Genomic DNA, 19736 nt, shown 5'->3' on the forward strand with positions numbered 1-19736 from the left:
ACAGTGAACACAGATATTAACTGACAAAGATGGCTACCTGTTCCAGGCAGTTTATAATGCACTTTACCTGCAGTGAATTGTAGGCTACAGCAGCTGTTTTGATGGGGCTCTGTGCAGACACCCCCCCTCTCTATGCAGGCACAGTGGAGACGGGACCAGGCAAGCACTCAGGAAGATTTAGCTGAAACCGCCCGACCCTACTGTCCAACATGATCCTGCTTCATGCACTCAGACACAGAGTCCCCTGTTAGCCAGAGCTAAGACTGGTTTCTGTTCTTGACCTAAATCCAGTCTAGTTTAGTAAGATCCCCATTAACTGCTGCCAAAGCAGTAGCTCTTCTTCCTGGGGTCTGTAGACTTCAAAAAGTATTCTTAACATAAAACAATACGTTACACAGACAAAATGGAGTGCACACATTCCTACATGACAGTACAGCAACGTACTAAAAACTAAAACAGTGAAACAGCAGCTCTACATTATTCCTTATCACAGTTACAGTTGTGCTACTATAGGGTTCATAAGTTCCATAGTTTTTCCCTTCAACCATTCTTGACAAAGAAGCAGCAAATATAAATAATAACAGTTATTCTAGTGTCAATACATAAAGTCAGTGCATTCATTCCAAAAACCAAAAGCTGTGAACAGAGAATTCCAGCCACCATTGCTCTGTACTGCACTGTCCTTTGCATGAGGGTAGTTCCACACGGAGGTGACAAAGAGCGACTCTCTGACTGACCAGTGGAATATTGATGCTCAGCACTGAACAATAACAGTCTGCTGTAAAGTATTTTTGTCATTTTTGTAATAACAGTTTTTCTAATAAAGTTAATAACAGAATAATGAATCCTACCGTTTCCACTTAGCCAAACTAGCTGGTATTCAGTTCTCTAACACTAGTCCTGAAAGGGCAGCTTAAAACTACACCAGCTGCTTTATTTGAGCAACTTGCACTTTGCTTCAGTTCATTTCAGTTGTACTTGACCAAATGATTGAACAATAATCTAAATGTGATCAAACTAATGATTCTACTGGTGTTCTCATCACTGGATTTGGAATACATTTTCTACAGTGCTTGACACCTCCAGACTCAATAATGTTTGATTTATATGACTATTCCAATTCAACAAACTGTCACCAGTCACACCGAGTAGCTTTACCTCAGTGACCTGTTCTATTACAGCACCCCCCAGTCAGACCCAACACAGGTGGATCTTTACCAGAGACCTGGATCCCAACACCATACATTTACTTTTCCCTGCATTAATCACCATTTTATGTCCCTCATCCAATTTTCAATTCGTCTCAGTTCGACTTGTAAAATATTACTAAGTTCAACAGGGGTTTGTGTGGACGTATAAATAGAATCATCCTAAATTCCTAAATTCAGTCTGTTTGTTACAGAAACTGTAAAAAATGTCCTTTGATAGCTGTTAAAGTCAGTTAACCTTAAAGGCTGTTTGGACACAATAATGTTCATCTGATCATTGAAACTCATCTGATTGATTATCAATCATTTCATCTGTTATTCTTTATTCAGATTGGAGAGCTGCAGTCTGTCAGAGATCAGCTGTGCTTCTCTGGCCTCAGCTCTGAAGTCCAACCCCTCCCATCTGACAGAGCTGGACCTGAGTGAGAACTTCAACCTGCAGGATTCAGGAGTGGAGCAGCTGTGTGGTTTTCTGCAGAGTCCAGATTGCAGACTGCAGACTCTGAGGTCAGTTCTCTGTCTGATACTGTTATATGTCTAATTTAAATCCTCACAGAGCTTCTGTTCATAAAGCTGTAAATGTTCTTTTGTTCATGTTTTTGGTGCTCCTGTTTCCTGCTCACATGTAGACCTGATCATTGAAACTGATCACATCTGATTGATTATCAATCATTTCATCTGTTATTCTTTATTCAGATTGGAGAGCTGCAGGCTGTCAGAGATCAGCTGTGCTTCTCTGGCCTCAGCTCTGAAGTCCAACCCCTCCCATCTGACAGAGCTGGAGCTGAGAAGAAACAATCTGCAGGATTCAGGAGTGAAGCAGCTGCTGGATCTTGTGCAGAGTCCAGACTGCAGGCTGCAGACTGTGAGGTCAGTAGAGGGGTGGAGTCAGTCTGTGCTGCTTTCAGCTGTTTTGTAATAAACACAGTCAGTATCACAGATCCAGTGTTTCCTGTGAAGCTGCTGCCTTCTGATTGGCCGCTTCCCTCAGTGATGCTGTGAGAATGGTGACCTCCATGTCTCTCTGTCAGAGACAGATGAGACAGCAGGACGTCCTCAGTAAAGTCTGTGTTGATGACTCAGCAGTCTGTCTCACTGTGAGTGAAACCTGCAGAGGACACAGACTTGATGCTAAAAGTCTGCAGCTCTGTGAGCTCGGAGCTCAGTGTGTTCACTCCAACACGTTAACATGAGAGCTGGAAGGAAGCAGCTGCTGCACTGCTGCTCTGAACAGGACTGAAGTCCTGCTGCTCTGAACAGGACTGAAGTCCTGCTGCTCTGAACAGGACTGAACAGGACTGAAGTCCTGCTGCTCTTTATACTGGATGATGCTGCTGATGGAGGGAGACTGTGTCAACACTCACTCACCTCCACACTCATTCTCTCTACAGGTTATGAAGAGGACGGAGTGTGTCCTGATAATCCACACAGGGAGATCATCATCATCATCACCATCCTCATCATCATCATCATCATCCTCCTCCTCTTCCTCCTCCTCAGATGGTCTCTGGCAGCAGTCAGACTGTGTCTCAGTAAAGGTGGAGCTCTCTCTGCTCCATCAGTCTGACAGCTCATCTTCACTGAACTGCTTCGCTTAAAGGTGGATGTTTCTCCCTGAAGAGCAGCTGCAGAGTCCGTCCACGTTGAAGAGACGTTCAGAACTTGAAGGAGGTCTTCAGGTGTCTTCTGCTCTGATCCTGCTTCCATCTTGAACTCTGTCAGTCTGTCATGGTGGTTCTCTCAGGTTCTCTTTGGGTTTGGACTCATCTGATCAGCTGCTGGTTCTATCTATCTATTGATTGATCATGAAGCTAACATCTGTGATCAGTTCAATAAATCCTGAAAATGAACAATTTATCGACATTTCTGACAGAAACTGTAAATGACCCCAAAGTAATATGTACATGATAACAGGCATTTAAAGCTTTTATTTTGATATTTCCTGCTGAGCCGGACCTTTATTTTGATAGAACTGATGGCATAAAGGGTTAAAAAGAACCAGACAGGAGTAAAGCCTCAGTCCAAGGGACCATCAAGGTGTGTTGTGTGTCACAGTGTAGAGGATGTGTTGTGTTGAGCTGCACTCTGAGTAAGGTGTTGATGAATGTGGCTGATGTTTAATGTGACACATGGTTTAGTTGTTGACTTTGTGCTCATGTAACACTTGTGTCACTGGAAAGACGTGATTAGCTGTAGATAAGCCAGCAGTTTACTTAACAACAAATATTAAGCAGGTTAATAGAGTAATAAAAAAAAATCAATAAATGTATCAATAAATATCAATGAATATCTACAGTACAGTATTACAGTGTAAAATAAACAAACAGTATCAAATGTCCTGTTGGTTTGGTCCTTCTTATTTAAATGCTGGTTTGTTCTGGTTTTGTCTGTTTATCTCAGACCGGTCTTTAATATTCTGTAGAGCTAATGGTAGAAACAGTTACTTTAATTCTCAGCTAGTTATCTCTGTTTGTTCCGTTTTTCTTGGAGTTACCTGCTCCCTAAAGAAAAGAGTTAAGTGTTCAGGTTAGTTCTGTGGGATCTTTTCACCTTTAACTCTTACTTAGGCAGCAAGGTAAGTACAGTGAGGTCAATATAATTTGATCACTTGAGTCAAAACCTTTGAATATTTGGTACAGAAGCCTTTGTTAACAGTTACAGAGGTCCAGTGGTTCCTGTAGTTCTTCACCAGGTTTGCACACAGGAGGGATTCTGGTCCAGTCCTCCACACAGATCTTCAATAGATCTGTCAGGTTTCTGGGCTGTCGCTGAGCAGCACAGAGTGTGAGCTCCCTCCAAAGATTTTCTGTTGGGTTTAGGTCTGGAGACTGGCTAGGCCGCTCCAGAACCTCGATATGCTTCTTACAGAGCCTCTCCTTGGTTGTCCTGGCTGTGTGCTTTGGGTCATTGTCATGTTGGAAGGCCCAGCCTCGACCCACCCTCAATGCTCTGACTGAGGGAACAGATGGGCCTGGACATGTGCTGGTTTAAGCAGGGGAACCTTCAGTGATGCATGATTTCAACCATGACGTCTCAGAGTATCACTGATAGCAGCCTTTGAAACGTGGTCCCAGCTCTCTTCACGGCATTGACCAGCTCCTCCCTCGTAGTTCTTGGCTGATTCTTCACCATTCTTAGCATCATCGAGACCCCATGAGGAGAAATCTTCCAGGGGGCCCCAGTCCGAGGGACTTTGACCGTCATGTTTAGCTTCTTCCATTTTCTGATGATGACTCCAACACTTTTTTCACCACGCTGCTTGGCAATCGCCCCGTAGCTCTTTCCAGCTTTGTGAAGGTCTACAATTTTGTCCCTGGTGTCTTTTGACGGCTCTTTGGTTTTGCCCATGTTGCTACGACTTTGGCTGATTGTGGGGGGCACAGGTGTCTTTATGACGGCTAACGAGCTCAAACAGGTGCTACTGATTTAGAATGATGAGCAGAGTGTAGCTGGACTATTTAAACGCACAATAACAGGTCTTTGAGGGTCAGAAATCTGGCTGATCAGCAAGTGATCAAAGACTTATTAGACACAGTAATTTACAAATAAATTGTTAAAAAATCATACGAAGTGATTTCCGGTTTTTATTTTTCTGTCTCTCACAGTGGAAATGCACCTGTGCTGAAAGTTCTAGACTCCTCCATGATTTCTAAGTAGGAGAACTTATCGACCTCACTGCATGTAGGTACCCTTTAACATTTAACAATAATACATTAACCCTGTCACATACATTTACCTATTCACACCTCAATAACTCAGTAATCATTTCAGTTGGCGGATCCCCTTCCACTTTGGTCTGTCAAATGTCTCAGTTCAGTATGACTCGGGTCATAGAACTCAGGTCAGCTGGTTCTGCTCAGACCCTCACAGGGATCCGTTTGCAGTGTCTCAGTCCTCACAGGTTATCCTTCCTTGGTGTTGATGAATGTGGCTGATGTTTAATGTGACACATGGTTTAGTTGTTGACTTTGTGCTCAGCTCTGACTTTGGTTCATGTCCTGTGAGGAATCATTAAAAGTCTGTAAACCATCAGTTCTGGCTGACGTCTTTGGACCGGATGCTGCAGAAACACTGACAGAGTCTGAACTGTAGAACCATCAGCTGTGTTCACGTCCACACACGTTGCAGCGCTGCAGCATGTTTGTGTTGTTGTGTGTCTCTTAGTGTCCACTGTTGTGCTCTGACTGTGGGGCTGCAGACGGAGCAGAGACTCACATCAGCTGCTCCCATCATGGTCTGAATGTGGACAAACTGTCTCCAGGCTGTCCTCCTCTTCCAGCTGGATGCTCCTTCCACACCTCCTCTGTTGTGTTGTTGTTGTTGTTGTGGGCTGGTTGTTTGTGTTGTGTAGCAGTGAGCCTCCAGTCTAAGTGTGTAAAGTCACATGAAGGCTTGTTGGACAGACACACGTCTTCATGCTTTGTCTTTGTGGGTATATATATTCAGATCTTAATTTTTTACAGTTTCACATCTTGTTTCTTCAGGTTCAAATCTTTTTTCACTTTCGCCTCTCCTTTTTTCACCTTTGAGGTTTTGGGACATGGGTGTGGACTGCTGAGTGACAGCATGACAATGATGCTGAGGCCTTAGCTCGGCCATGGTGCCTTCAGGGAACATCGGACGTGTGGTCAGTTAAACTCAACACCCGCTATCTATCGTATTGACGTGACCGGCTGCAAAACACTGACACCAGGCAAAGTTGTAGACAGTGTCACATCAAAAGGGAGAATATTAATAATTTGTGGAAGCGATGAGACGCTAAACACATCATGCAGGCCCCCTGGTGGACCCTGTAAGGATCGGCTGGCTGTCACTCTCTTCCTGCTCTGTGCACCAGAGAAGTAATAAGCGTCAGTGCTGAGTTACAGCGAGAATAAATACATAACATCATCAAACATGGCAATTACTGCAGGTTAGATTTGCTAAAACCAACAAGGGCAGTGATGCTACACAGCCAGTTAGCATTAGCACAGCCAGTTAGCACTGAATATTTATTATGAGTCTTCAGTGCATTTCCTCTGGTGTTTACAGAGCAGTCTGCTCCCTGCAGATATTCAGCTACCTCACATCACCAGACACCTGCTCTACTTCAGTCTGAACACCAATCATATGTAAGACCTGTTCAAGGACGGTAAAACTCTGTTTATTGACAATATATAAATGTTTATCATTTACTGATCGACAGGTCAGAATTCAAATCCTGAGCCTGGAGCAGATCCATCAGCTGCTGGAGCTCCGTCTGAACCTAGTCTGACCTCTGACCTCCTCACCATGGTCCTCCTGCAGCAGGTGCAGCCAGCTGCTGTTTGATGATGATGCTGTGGACAAGGCATCCTCATGCTGACACACACAGGCCTGTGTAGCAGGGAGGCGTCCCACACGCGCCTGTTACTTTTTCAGGGTCTAACATGTTTGGTGCTTTAGTTCTACATGAGAATAAATATCTGTTCACTGAAAACTGTAACTGTGTGTGGTCTGTTGCATTAAACATTCAATGTCTTACATTTGTTATTTTAAAAAGCTGCACAAATAATGAAAACCAGATGTGTTGGCAACAGTTTACTGTATTTGGATTTAAATAAAATACATTACATATATACATAGAACAAAATCAGTGATCATTATTATCACGTGCTGTCCTCAGGCAGGTGAAGACTGGTCTGGTGCAGCGTCTGGTCATAAGACCAGAGAGCTGTGGAGAGAATATCACAATTACACAATGTACAGTGATTACAGCAAGACATAAAGAGAGCAGCAGTAAACTGAACAATGACAACAGCAGCAGGTCTATGACAGAAGACGCTGCTCTGCTCTCCCTCAGCAGAGCTGAGGACGCAGCTACAACAACACAGAAACTGGTAAATGGAATAAAACCTGGAAAAAATTACAGCACACAGGCTCCACAGGGTGGTGCTGCAGAGCTGAGAGCTGTTTTACTTCCTTTGACATCATGTCATCCTTTAAGATTAAGATTAAGAAACCTTTATTAGTCCCACAATGGGGAAATTGCATTTTTGCAACGGCATACACACAGCAAGGGGTAAGTTAAGAAAAAGATATATACATTATAAAATAGACTACCAAATATCCTGTTCATGCTTCTGCAACAGTTCATGTGCATGTCAGCACTGCAGGCTCTGACCAGCAGGGGGCAGACCACCTTCCTGTGTGAGTGTCCAAACCAAACTGAGAGGACACAGAGAGACAGAGCAGTCATGTCTCACCAACTCTGCAGCGTGTCCACGGTCTGCTGTGACTTTGTAGACTGAGGAACAGCGCCCCCTGCTGGATGCCTTTTAAACTGTGGACAGCACTTCAATGAACAGAGAAACATGAAAAAAGAACTTTGTTCCAGAAACTCCTCCTGATTGAATCAGAGTGGAGCATCAAGGTGGAGCAGGAGCAACCAGCTGATGGAGCTGCAGAGTCTGAAGCAACAAAAAGGAAAAAACGGTTAAAACACACATGAACACATTCTTTGATCATATTTAATGTAGTAAAATAACAACAGCAGTAATATCAGTGAAATGTTTCTTTATTTGTTCTCTTCCCGTTTCACCTGATCGTGGATCAATAACCAATGATTTATGAATCTTTTTATTATTTATTTAATCTCCGTTGTCTTTTAAGTCCCGGAAGTTGTGCGTTTTGCTTGGGTTACGTCATCACGTCGCCGCGTCTGTGCCGCTCCGATGCTAAGTCGTCATTAGCATCCGCTGCTCCACCTCCCTCACAGGAGCTGCGGCCTTCAGTCCGTGCAGACAGGTGAGGACATGAACCGCGGGGACGGAACAATAATAAAGATCTGAACACAAACTGACGTCATAGTTACGCTGCACTCAGCCTCGCTGCTACTGACTCCGTCTGTCACAGCTCAGAGAACTCTGCCCCCCCTCTCCTCCCTCTCTCTCTGCTTCTCGCCCTCTCTCTCCCCCCCGTCTCTCTCCTCTCTCTCCCTCTCTTCCTCTCTCTCTCTCCCCCCGTCTTCCTCTCTCTCTCCACATTCAGCCTGTGTTGCTGTAAAGTGGACGGGGCTCCTTCTTCTACACACTCATTCCAACATGGAGGAAGAAACGAAACAGAAGAAGAAGAAGAAAGAAGAAGAAACGAAGAAAACGAAACGAAACGAAGAAACGAAACTTGGTTTGCAGCCTCTCTCTCTCTCTCTCTCTCTTGTTATTGTTGTTGTTTTTTGTCAGCGTGAGCGTGGACAGCAGACTGCTCGTGTTGGCTGTGTGTCTGTGTGTGTGTCTGTGTGTGTCAGTAAGTGCGCAGTCCAGGCCTCCTGTGTGAGTCCAGGCCTCGAAGCCTCAGGACCCTTCAGACGGGTTCAGGCCGTTTACACACAGCAGGTGTTTAGAAACACGACGTTTGCTTCGTTTTCTAAAATAACATCGTTCACAGCATAGATTGAAAAGTGTCTGTTCACATTAACCCTTTTAAACCCGCTAAGAGCCTGGGCAGCGGGTGGAGGAAGGAGGAGGAGTGTGAGCAGTGTGTCAGTGATCAGCAGTGGCGGTTTTGGGCACGGGCAGACCAGGCGGTGTCCCGGGGCGGCATCACACAGGGGGCGGCACGAGCAGTTGGAAAAAATATTATCTGCGCAGTGGTTTTCTATATTAGATCACTGTGTGGAGAATTGGCAAATTAGCGCCCCCTGCAGGCTGCAGGCGCCCCTGATGCTGAGAAGCTGTGAGAGGAGGGGAGGGGGCGGGGGACAGCTCACCTCTGGGTCTCCAAACGGAACAGACAGGGAGAGAAGGAGGGAGGTCTCACTCCGTCCTGATAGCGTGTCACTGCGTGTTTGTGTATAGTGTGAATGACTGAGAGTCTGATGCTGCGCTGTGTTTTTATAACGTCCATCCATGATGCTCGTCATAACATATTTTATTTGATGCCTTGTGTGGTTGAATCTTCAGTTTTACTGAATAGTATAATATCAGTAGTATAATATATTTTACTTTTGGAAACGTTTGATAAAGTTTATGAACATGACGTGAGAGAGAGAGAGAGAGAGAGAGAGAGAGAGAGAGAGCTGTAGTCACCTGTGACCTGGTTCCTTATAGAACACTGCTGCTCTTCAGAGGACGAGCCAGAGCTGAGCTGGTGTTTAGTTTCTGAACGGTGTAGGAACAAGCCAACAGTTTGGTGCCATCTGAGCCCACATTTATCACTTTAATTGTAATATTATAATTTTAATCAGAAAAACTTGGCAGCGGAAAACGTGAGCGGCAGGTTTTCAGTTTACCGGACAGGTGTTTTATCACCATGCGTGACTTCTAACATAAATACTGCACAAGGCTCTAAACATGATAAAATTACAAAAACAAACACATCGGGACGGGTTTATACGAGTTTAATACCGCAGTGTGCTGCTAAAAAACTATATTAACAGAAAAAGATCGCTTGACGTGTGTCAGGCAGTTTATAATGCCTGCCGCGCTGTTTTGATGGAGCTCTGCGGAGACACGCCTCTCTCTCTCTCTCTCTCTCTCTCTCTCTCTCTCTCTCTCTCGGCAAGCAGGCTAGATTTAGCTCAAATGATGAACTCACATGCTACGTGCCCGTCTTCGCCTGTAATTAACCCCCCACATTTACCAAGTAGGAAACTGTCAGCAGGAAGGTTCTTCCTTATGAGCCGGGTCTTGTTCAAGGTTTCTTCCTGTTAAAGGGAGTTTTTCCTGACCCTGTGGCTCTTAAGGGGGTTCAGGCTCTGGGTCTCTGTGAAGCGCTTTGAGACAATTTCTGATTGTAGTGTAGGTGAAGTGACAAACTTCCTGAGCAACAAATAAACTGTCAGAAAAACCTTCTTATTGACACAGAGAAGCTTCTCAGTGATTCAACACATGCAGTAAAGTCATGTAAAAGCAGCCAGCACAGGAACAGTGGCGTTCACTTCACAAGGGTGAATATAAATGAACCCTTTAAACAAGCAGCTTTACAGAGGAGCAGAGGTTCAGTTCCCTCTGATATTTGGAGTGTTTCCAGCAGCCTGAAGTAACAGCTGAGTGATGTTCAGCCTGTTATTAATAAACATGTCAGACTTATTCATGCAGAGCTAAATGAAGCAGATTTAAGGTGATCGACTAGACCAGGAGAGTCTCAGTGATCTGCACCAGACCTGACAGAACACAGGCTCTGCCTCCAGTCTGTCTGTACAGGAAGTCTAAGTGAGGTGCGTCACAGATGTAGGTGAAAGAATGGCGCCATCTATGGTGCAAATAAGGCACTGCATGGACCAGCTGACCTCTCACTGCCCTTAATCAGCACAGTGGCACTTACACATGGATGAATGACAGACCACAAACCTGAGCCTTTATAACGCCGACCTTTACAAGAACCTGTGAGGAATATGGCACCATATAGATAAACATTCTTTAACCATCTGACCCTGGAAGCAGCAACAGTGGATTTGAAGTCTGAAGCTTTTAACCCTCTGTTCTCTGTTTTCCTACTTGTGATCTGTGAATGTAGTGTTTTATTTTTCAGGATGAGATTAAAGTTAATGGAGCAGATCACCTTATAACTTCTGGGGGTGTGAAGCTTGGAGGACAAGGATTCATGAGTCTTCAGAGACCTTCAGCTTTAGACAGTAAAATACGACCTAGAAGAGACGAATCACCAGTCCCAGTCCACCAATGGTTAAAAACCTTTTCACAGCATTGAGTGTGGGGGTAATTTACATTTTGGAGGATGTTTTTAGTTATTACCAAACCGAGCTGTGTCACTGCAGTCTGTACTGGAATGTTCTCAGACCCAGAGCCTGAACCCCCTGAAGACCAACAGGGTCAGGAAAAACTCCCTTTAACAGGAAGAGACCTTGAACAGGACCCGACTCATAAGGAGAACCTTCCTCCTGAACATCTGCATGAGAACATGTCCAGTCCTCTGATCTCTCTTTAAATGTGAGCTCTGAAACCTGGATCAGCTTAAACCAGCTCCTCTGTTTGTCTTTCACAGGTTAGAAACCAGCTCAGTGCAGAGAAGCTGACTGTTACAGTCTCTGAGTGATCCTGGTTCAGGCCTGAGACTGACTGAAGATGGATGGTGGTGTGGAGGAAGAGGAGGGCAGAGCAGGACCACCAGGATCCATCTGTGAGTCTCTGAAGAGTGACTGGTCCAAAGATGACCCTCCAAACTTCAGTGCTGAACCTGGACCCTTCAGTCCAAGGTAAGAGCCCTGCTGCTGCCTCCACATGTGGATCAGTGAGGGCTGGGAGCTGAGGCTTGTTAGAAAGCCACACTGTGAAGTTTCATATGTCCAATGTTCTTGAATGCATCATAGTGGTCCTGACGCTGTTGAAGGCATCACACCTGCTGAAGAAACTCTGTGCTGTGATGTTTCTCCAGAGGGAGATTGTAGTTTCTTTCTCACTGAGTATCTCCCTGGTTATTGCTGTGTGTAGATGCCAGAAGGTGAGATGAATGATGTTCTAACCAGCCGGAGTTTGTAGCTAATATCATGTATTGTTTAGTTAAGCATTAGTTCGGCATGGGGCGTTCAGGAGGTGCAGCTGTGAGCTCCTCCCCGCCTCACAGCAGCTGCAGTCAGAGCAGAGAGGAGACCCACAGCACCCAGCATCCAGTCGTCCCGCCATGGCTTACAGAGCGGGATGTAAACAGCATATTTAAATGGCACAAATAAGAATAATGCTGACACCAGTAACGTTAGCTTAGCCTAGCGCAGTCAGTGGAGTTCAGTGTATCCAACTAGCATGTCACAAGTAATGGTGAACAAAACACACGCTCTCTAACTGCTGATAGGACTGTGCTCACCTGTCTGTACACACACCTGTCTGTGTGTGTGTGTGTGTGTGTGTGTATGTGAGTACACCTGTCTGTGTGTGTATGTGAGTACACCGGGCCTCTGTGCACAGACAGCAGCATGAGGTGTAAACCTGCATGAAGGCAGAAAGCAGTAAAGACAGTAAAGCATGTACAGAAATGACATGCCTCCATGCACATAAAACAAACAACATGCAGCTATTCAGTTTGTTTAGTAATAGAACAAGGTGTTGTCTGTTCTGTAGGAAAGGTAACCTTCAATGATTCTGCTATGATCTGGCACCTTATGTAAAATAAGATAAAACTGACTTGACCTAATTAATGTTGTTATGTTGGTGAGCTAACTAGCTAAGACGCACAATCTGTGAGCCGCGTGTGAGGGGATTTGTTTGCGTTTTATGATTCATGGGACATATTTGAGTGCTGAATATATGTATTATGAGTTCTACTTTGTTGTTATTACAGACCACAGTCAATAAATCAGCCATGAACAGGACATCTGCATCCTTGGTTCTTTAACAGGAACTCAGCCACAGCTTGCCACTCTGAACCAGTTAAACTCCCAGAGACAACACAAACTCCTTTTAAGGCTTCAACATAAAAGCTCTCATTTCTTCACATGAAACCTGATTTATTATTATTTGAATCCGTTTTTATTCTCCTTCATAAAAACAAACTGCTCTTCACAAAGGTTTCTTTCTAAACAGGTTTCATCTGATTCTGTTTGGATTGATCTTCTTAGGTTTTACTCTGACTTTGTTTGTGTTTGCAGATACAGAGGACCAGGATCCACCTGTGAGTCCATGAAGAGCGACTGGTCCAAAGATGACCCTCCAAACTTCAGTGCTGAACCTGGACCCTTCAGTCCAAAGTAAGATCCTGCTGCTGAGTCCTGTATGTGTCTCATGTGAATCTCTTCTGTCCCTGATGTTACAGAGGTTCAGTCAGAACTTAAAGAAGAGGACTGTTATTGAACCATCTGATCATCAGATGATCAGTCCTTCATGTGTTCAGAGAGACTTCACTGATTGATCCATGTGAACAGAAACATTTGTGTTTGCAGACACAGAGGACCAGGATCCACCTGTGAGTCTTTGAGGAGCGACTGGTCCAAAGATGACCCTCCAAACTTCAGTGCTGAACCTGGACCCTTCAGTCCAAGGTAAGAGTCCTGCTGCTGCCTCCACATGTGGATCAGTGAGGGCTGGGAGCTGAGGCTTGTTAGAAAGCCACACTGTGACTGTTTGTTGAGCTGAGTTTCATTGGAAGTTTCATATGTCCAACGTTCTTGAATGCATCATAGTGGTCCTGACGCTGTTGAAGGCATCACACCTGCTGAAGAAACTCTGTGCTGTGATGTTTCTCCAGAGGGAGATTGTAGTTTCTTTCTCACTGAGTATCTCCCTGGTTTATTGCTGTGTGTAGATGCCAGAAGGTGAGATGAATGATGTTCTAACCAGCCGGAGTTTGTAGCTAATATCATGTATTGTTTAGTTAAGCATTAGTTCGGCATGGGACGTTCAGGAGGTGCAGCTGTGAGCTCCTCCCCGCCTCACAGCAGCTGCAGTCAGAGCAGAGAGGAGACCCACAGCACCCAGCATCCAGTCGTCCCGCCATGGCTTACAGAGCGGGATGTAAACAGCATATTTAAATGGCACAAATAAGAATAATGCTGACACCAGCAACGTTAGCTTAGCCTAGCGCAGTCAGTGGAGTTCAGTGTATCCAACTAGCATGTCACAAGTAATGGTGAACAAAACACACGCTCTCTAACTGCTGATAGGACTGTGCTCACCTGTCTGTACACACACCTGTCTGTGAGTGTCTGTGTGTGTCTGTGTGTGTCTGTACGCACACCTGTCTGTGTGTGTGTGTGAGTACACCTGTGTGTGTGTGTGTACGCACACCTGTCTGTGTGTGTGTGTACGCACACCTGTCTGTGTGTGTGTGTACGCACACCTGTCTGTGTGTGTGTGTACGCACACCTGTCTGTGTGTATATGTGAGTACACCTGTCTGTGTGTATGTGAGTACACCTGTCTGTGTGTGTGTGTGAGTACACCTGTCTGTGTGTGTATGTGAGTACATCGGGCCTCTGTGCACAGACAGCAGCATGAGGTGTAAACCTGCATGAAGGCAGAAAGCAGTAAAGACAGTAAAGCATGTACAGAAATGACATGCCTCCATGCACATAAAACAAACAACATGAAGCTATTCAGTTTGTTTAGTAATAGAACAAGGTGTTGTCTGTTCTGTAGGAAAGGTAACCTTCAATGATTCTGCTATGATCTGGCACCTTATGTAAAACAAGATAAAACTGACTTGACCTAATTAATGTTGTTATGTTGGTGAGCTAACTAGCTAAGACGCACAATCCGTGAGCCTCGTGTGAGGGGATTTGTTTGCGTTTTATGATTCATGGGACATATTTGAGTGCTGAATATATGTATTATGAGTTCTACTTTGTTGTTATTACAGACCACAGTCAATAAATCAGCCATGAACAGGACATCTGCATCCTTGGTTCTTTAACAGGAACTCAGCCACAGCTTGCCACTCTGAACCAGTTAAACTCCCAGAGACAACACAAACTCCTTTTAAGGCTTCAACATAAAATCTCTCATTTCTTCACATGAAACCTGATTTATTATTATTTGAATCCGTTTTTATTCTCCTTCATAAAAACAAACTGCTCTTCACAAAGGTTTCTTTCTAAACAGGTTTCATCTGATTCTGTTTGGTTTGATCTTCTTAGGTTTTACTCTGACTTTGGAAAGTTTGTCTGTGAGTCTCTGAAGAGTGGACATTCCAGAAACCTGCAGGAAGATCTCAGTGGTTAAAGACAGCAGCTCATTCATGTTCATGACTTCCTGTTTCTCTGAGAGCGTCTGAGCTGCTCGACACTTTCTGATGTTTTTATAACAACCAGAAATAATTTACTGATGAAGACATATCTCCACAGAGAGAGGAAGAGGAGCGACATCTGTGAGGATGAGCAGCTCAGTGTAGGACCTGTTGAGCGAAACAGACGTGGACAAGGTAAGACTGGACATGTGTCTGCTGAGGGACCCTTTTCTGAAACTGGACTTGTGGTTGTGTTGTGTTGTACAGACATGAAAGATGTCTCATTGTGGTCCTTGTCTTTCAGCAGATGTTGGTCTGCAGCAGGTTTTAGAGGAACATAAGGTCAGTCTGAGGAGGAGATGTGAACATGTGACTGAAGGAACTGATGAAACAGGAAGTGGAACCCTCCTCAACAGGGTCTACACTGAGCTCTACATCACAGAGGGACAGAGCGAAGAGGTCCAGACCCAACATGAGGTCAGGCAGCTGGAGACAGCTTCCAAGATGAAGACCCTCCATGAGACTCCAATCAGGTGCCAGGACATCTTCAAAGCCTCAGCTGACCAACAGACACCCATCAGAGTGGTTCTGACGAACGGCGTAGCTGGCGTTGGAAAAACCTTCTCAGTGCAGAAGTTCAGTCTGGACTGGGCTGAGGGCTCAGAGAACCAAGATGTCAGTGTGGTGGTTCTGCTTTCCTTCAGGGAGCTGAACTTGATCAGAGATGAGCAGCACAGTCTTCTGACGCTGCTCCATGTCTTCCATCCAACATTACAGAAGGTCACAGCAGAGCAGCTCGCTGTCTGTAAACCTTTGTTCATCTTTGACGGCCTGGATGAAAGCAGACTTTCTCTGGACTTCAGCAGCAGTCAGCGGCTGTCTGATGTCACACAGAAGTCATCGGTCCATGTGCTGCTCACAAACCTCATCCAGGGGAACCTGCTTCCCTCGGCTCTGGTCTGGATAACTTCCCGCCCTGCAGCAGCCAATCAGATCCCTCCTGTGTGTGTGGACAGGTTGACAGAAGTACGAGGCTTCACTGACGCCCAGAAGGAGGAGTACTTCAGGAGGAGGTTCAGTGATGAAGAGCTGTCCAGCAGAATCCTCTCCCACATCCAGACCTCCAGGAGCCTCCACATCATGTGTGCAGTCCCAGTCTTCTGCTGGATCACTGCTACAGTTCTGGAGCACATGTTGACTACAGAGCAGAGAGGAGAGCTGCCCAAGACCCTGACTGACATGTACTCACACTTTCTGAAGGTCCAGACCATCAGGAAGAAGCACAAGTACCATGAGGGACATGAGACCAGTCCTCAGGAGCTGATGGAGGCTGACAGGGAAGTTCTTCTGAAGCTGGGGAGGCTGGCCTTTGAACATCTGGAGAAAGGAAACATCATGTTCTACCAAGAAGACCTGGAGCAGTGTGGTCTGGATGTCACAGAGGCCTCGGTGTTCTCAGGAGTTTGTACACAGATCTTCAAAAGAGAGCGTGTGATCTTCCAGAAAACAGTCTACTGCTTTGTTCATCTGAGTGTTCAGGAGTTTCTGGCTGCAGTCTACATGTTCCACTGTTACACCAACAGGAACACTGAGCTGCTGAGAGGGTTCCTGGGAGAAAAGTTGTGTCTGGGCGACTTCCTGAAGACAGCCATGGAGAAATCCCTCCAAAGTAAAAATGGCCACCTGGACCTGTTTGTTCGCTTCCTTCATGGCCTCTCTCTGCACTCCAACCAGAGACTCTTAGGAGGCCTGCTGGGTCAGACAGAGACCAGCCCAGAAATCATCCAGACAGTCATCACCAACCTGAAGGAGATGAACACTGATGAAATGTCTCCTGACAGAAGCATCAACATCTTCCACTGTCTGATGGAGATGAAGGACCTCTCAGTCCATCAGGAGATCCAAGAGTTCCTGCAGTCAGAGACCAGATCAAAGAAGGAACTCTCTGAGATCCACTGTTCAGCTCTGGCCTACATGCTGCAGATGTCAGAGGAGGTTCTGGAGGAGCTGGACCTGGAGAAGTACAACACAACAGAGGAGGGACGACTGAGACTGATTCCAACTGTGAGGAACTGCAGGAAGGCTCGGTGAGTCCAGATGTGATGATGACTGTGAATCAGTGTAGATTAGTGGATCAGGTCTTCACAGATCCACACTGTGTGGTTCTTCAGAGGTCCAGATGTTCATTGCAACATGTCAGCTGTGTTTTTGTCTCAGATGTTCTTCAGCTTCTGTTTAAAGCTGTTAAATGAATGAAGAAGTTTTCTTGTTGTTTCTAATCATTGTTCCATTTGACAGATGTTCTTCTGTTTGTGTGTTTCTATACAAATCTGATCATTGTTGACATCAGTGTGTAACTGTAGCTGCAGCAGCCGCTCAGTAAGGACACTCAGACGTGGGTCAGATCTCACTGACAGACTGTGGACACCATGGAGGCCTGAATGGAACTCCATGTTCTCTGCCTTCATCTGCAGATTACAGCACAGATTAACAGTCTGATGAGGATTATTGTTTCATGGCAAACACAGTCAGATCAGATGAGCTGAGCCACTGATGTGCAAAGCAACATGTCCAACAGGACGTGTCCAGCTGTCTTCAGATGAAGTCCATATAAAGTGTCTTCTTTCATAATAACATGTTTTCTGATGTTTCTGTCATCACAGACTTTCTAACTGTAGACTCTCAGAGACTCACTGGGAAGTCGTGGCCTCAGCTCTGAAGTCCAACCCCTCCCATCTGACAGAACTGGATCTGAGCAGTAACAATCTGGGGGATTCAGGAGTGAAGCAGCTGTGTTCTGGACTGCAGAGTCCTCACTGCAGACTGCAGACTCTGAGGTCAGTTCTCTGTTATTATTTATGATCAGGTTTATGAAGAATGGAGGTCCCGTTTGTCTCAGACTGCACAGAGCACCTGTCAGGACTGACAGGCAGAACAGGGAGCACAGACAGTTTAAATGAAGGAGCATCATGGTCCTTCATGTCAGCAGGTGTCTCCTCAGTCCTCGGTGGTCTGATGACAGATCAGCTCCAGTCTGGTGTTCACAGGTTCATTAAAGAGTCGTTGGTGTCAGTGATCATTCTTTCTGTCTGTGAAGAAATCTGCTGAGAATCTGACTCCAATGTTACCAGATACAGAACAAACCCCTCAGTCTGCTTCTGTGGATGGACCACTTGTAGATGTTCAATAATCTTTAGGTACAATCAAATGTTCTATAGAAACAGACATGAACATGTTTGTCTATGACAGGACTGGATGACCTCCAACGTTTCACTGTTAGACTCAGACCAAACTGAGCTCATTGTTTTTGGCCCAAACATCTCAGATCTAGATTATCTGATAACATTCTCTCTCTGGACGGCATCACTTTGGCCTCCAGTCTGACTGTGAGGAACCTCAGAGTTCTCTTTGATCAGGACATGTGGTTTATCCCTCATATGAAACAGGTCTCTCAGACCGCCTTCTTCCACCTCTGTAATATCACTAAGATCAGGAGCATCCTCTCTCAGAGTGATGCTGAAAACCTCCTCCAGGCTTTTGTTACTTCTAGACTGGACTACTGCATCTCACTATTGTCAGGATGTCCACATCACTGCATGAACAGCTGCAGCTGATCCAGAAGCAGCAGCTAGAGTTCTGACAGGAAGCAGCCAAAGGGATCATATCTCTGCTGTTCTAGCTTCTCTTCACTGGCTCCCAGTGGACTCAAGAACACACTTCAAGATCCTTCTCCTCACCTACAAGGCTCTTCATGGACTAGCTCCATGATCTCTGCAGGACCTGATAGAACCGTATGTTCCAGATCTCAGAGTGCAGCTTTACTTGTAGTTCCTAGGATTCATCCCAGTAGAATGGAGGACGAGCCTTTAGCTGTGGAAGCAGCTTCCAGTTTGGGTTCAAACACGAAGGATTAATCTATCAATCAATGAAAGAGGTTTTCACAAACATCATAAGAACATGGAGGACATCATTGAATCAGTGAATTATGAATGATGGAAGTTTACACAGTGGAACAAATAAGAGGATTGACAGAATAATTAATTATTAATAATAGAATTTATTTTGATGTTTAAAATGGTGTAAATGTCTTCATCGTCTCCATTTCTGCCTCCTCTTCCTCAGCTGTTGAGGTTTCTGTCATTCAGCTTCTTCTTCTAGCCTCCATTTATTCTGTCTGTGACAATTTCTGCTGAAAACAGTCAGACAAAGATAACTGTCCATGTAAGAAGCTCTCTGATTGGTTGGAATGAAATGATGAACAGTTTGTGCTCCAACATGTGTGATCTGATATTGATCCTGTAATGACTGAGGTCAGCAGCAGGTTATTGATCTGTGTTGACATGAACAGGTGTGAATGTTGCTGACATGTTGATGAGGACACACACATGTAGACCTGATCATTGAAACTGATCACATCTGATTGATTATCAATCATTTCATCTGTTATTCTTTATTCAGATTGGGGGGCTGCAGGCTGTCAGAGATCAGCTGTGCTTCTCTGGTCTCAGCTCTGAAGTCCAACCCCTCCCATCTGACACATCTGGACCTGAGCTGGAACTTCAACCTGCAGGATTCAGTAGTGGAGCAGCTGTGTGGTTTTCTGCAGAGTCCAGATTGCAGACTGCAGACTCTGAGGTCAGTTCTCTGTCTGATACTGTTGTAAAACTCACAGAGCTTCCATCCATGAAGCTTTGGTCCATATTGTAATACAGTAATATGAATCTTCTTATGCTGCATATGAATGAGTGTGTCGTACATGTTAGTGTACATACAGTTCAGATTATGTGTTGTTCTTCAAGGATCATGTAACCAGTCGTTTCTGCTCCTTCCAGTCAGTGAATGTCTTTTGTTATTGTGCTCACTCACTTCCTCTGGTTTACATGTCAGAGATAGTTTCTGT

The 19736-nt window shown here is 45.1% G+C and overlaps 1 protein-coding gene across 1 annotated transcript in view; it reads left to right on the forward strand.

Annotated features, from left to right (window-relative positions):
• LOC114453318 (NLR family CARD domain-containing protein 3-like) overlaps positions 1-19736 on the forward strand; it is a 444189-nt gene that overhangs the window by 411547 nt on the left and 12906 nt on the right. The window contains exons 22-25 of the mRNA XM_028433143.1: positions 1539-1715; positions 1905-2078; positions 17500-17673; positions 19295-19471. Of these exons, the coding sequence (XP_028288944.1) occupies positions 1539-1715; positions 1905-2078; positions 17500-17673; positions 19295-19471 (702 nt within the window). The remainder of the gene's footprint in view (positions 1-1538; positions 1716-1904; positions 2079-17499; positions 17674-19294; positions 19472-19736) is intronic.

Source organism: Parambassis ranga, chromosome 20 (assembly GCF_900634625.1).
Source record: "Parambassis ranga chromosome 20, fParRan2.1, whole genome shotgun sequence".
NCBI classification, from domain to species: Eukaryota; Metazoa; Chordata; class Actinopteri; family Ambassidae; genus Parambassis; species Parambassis ranga.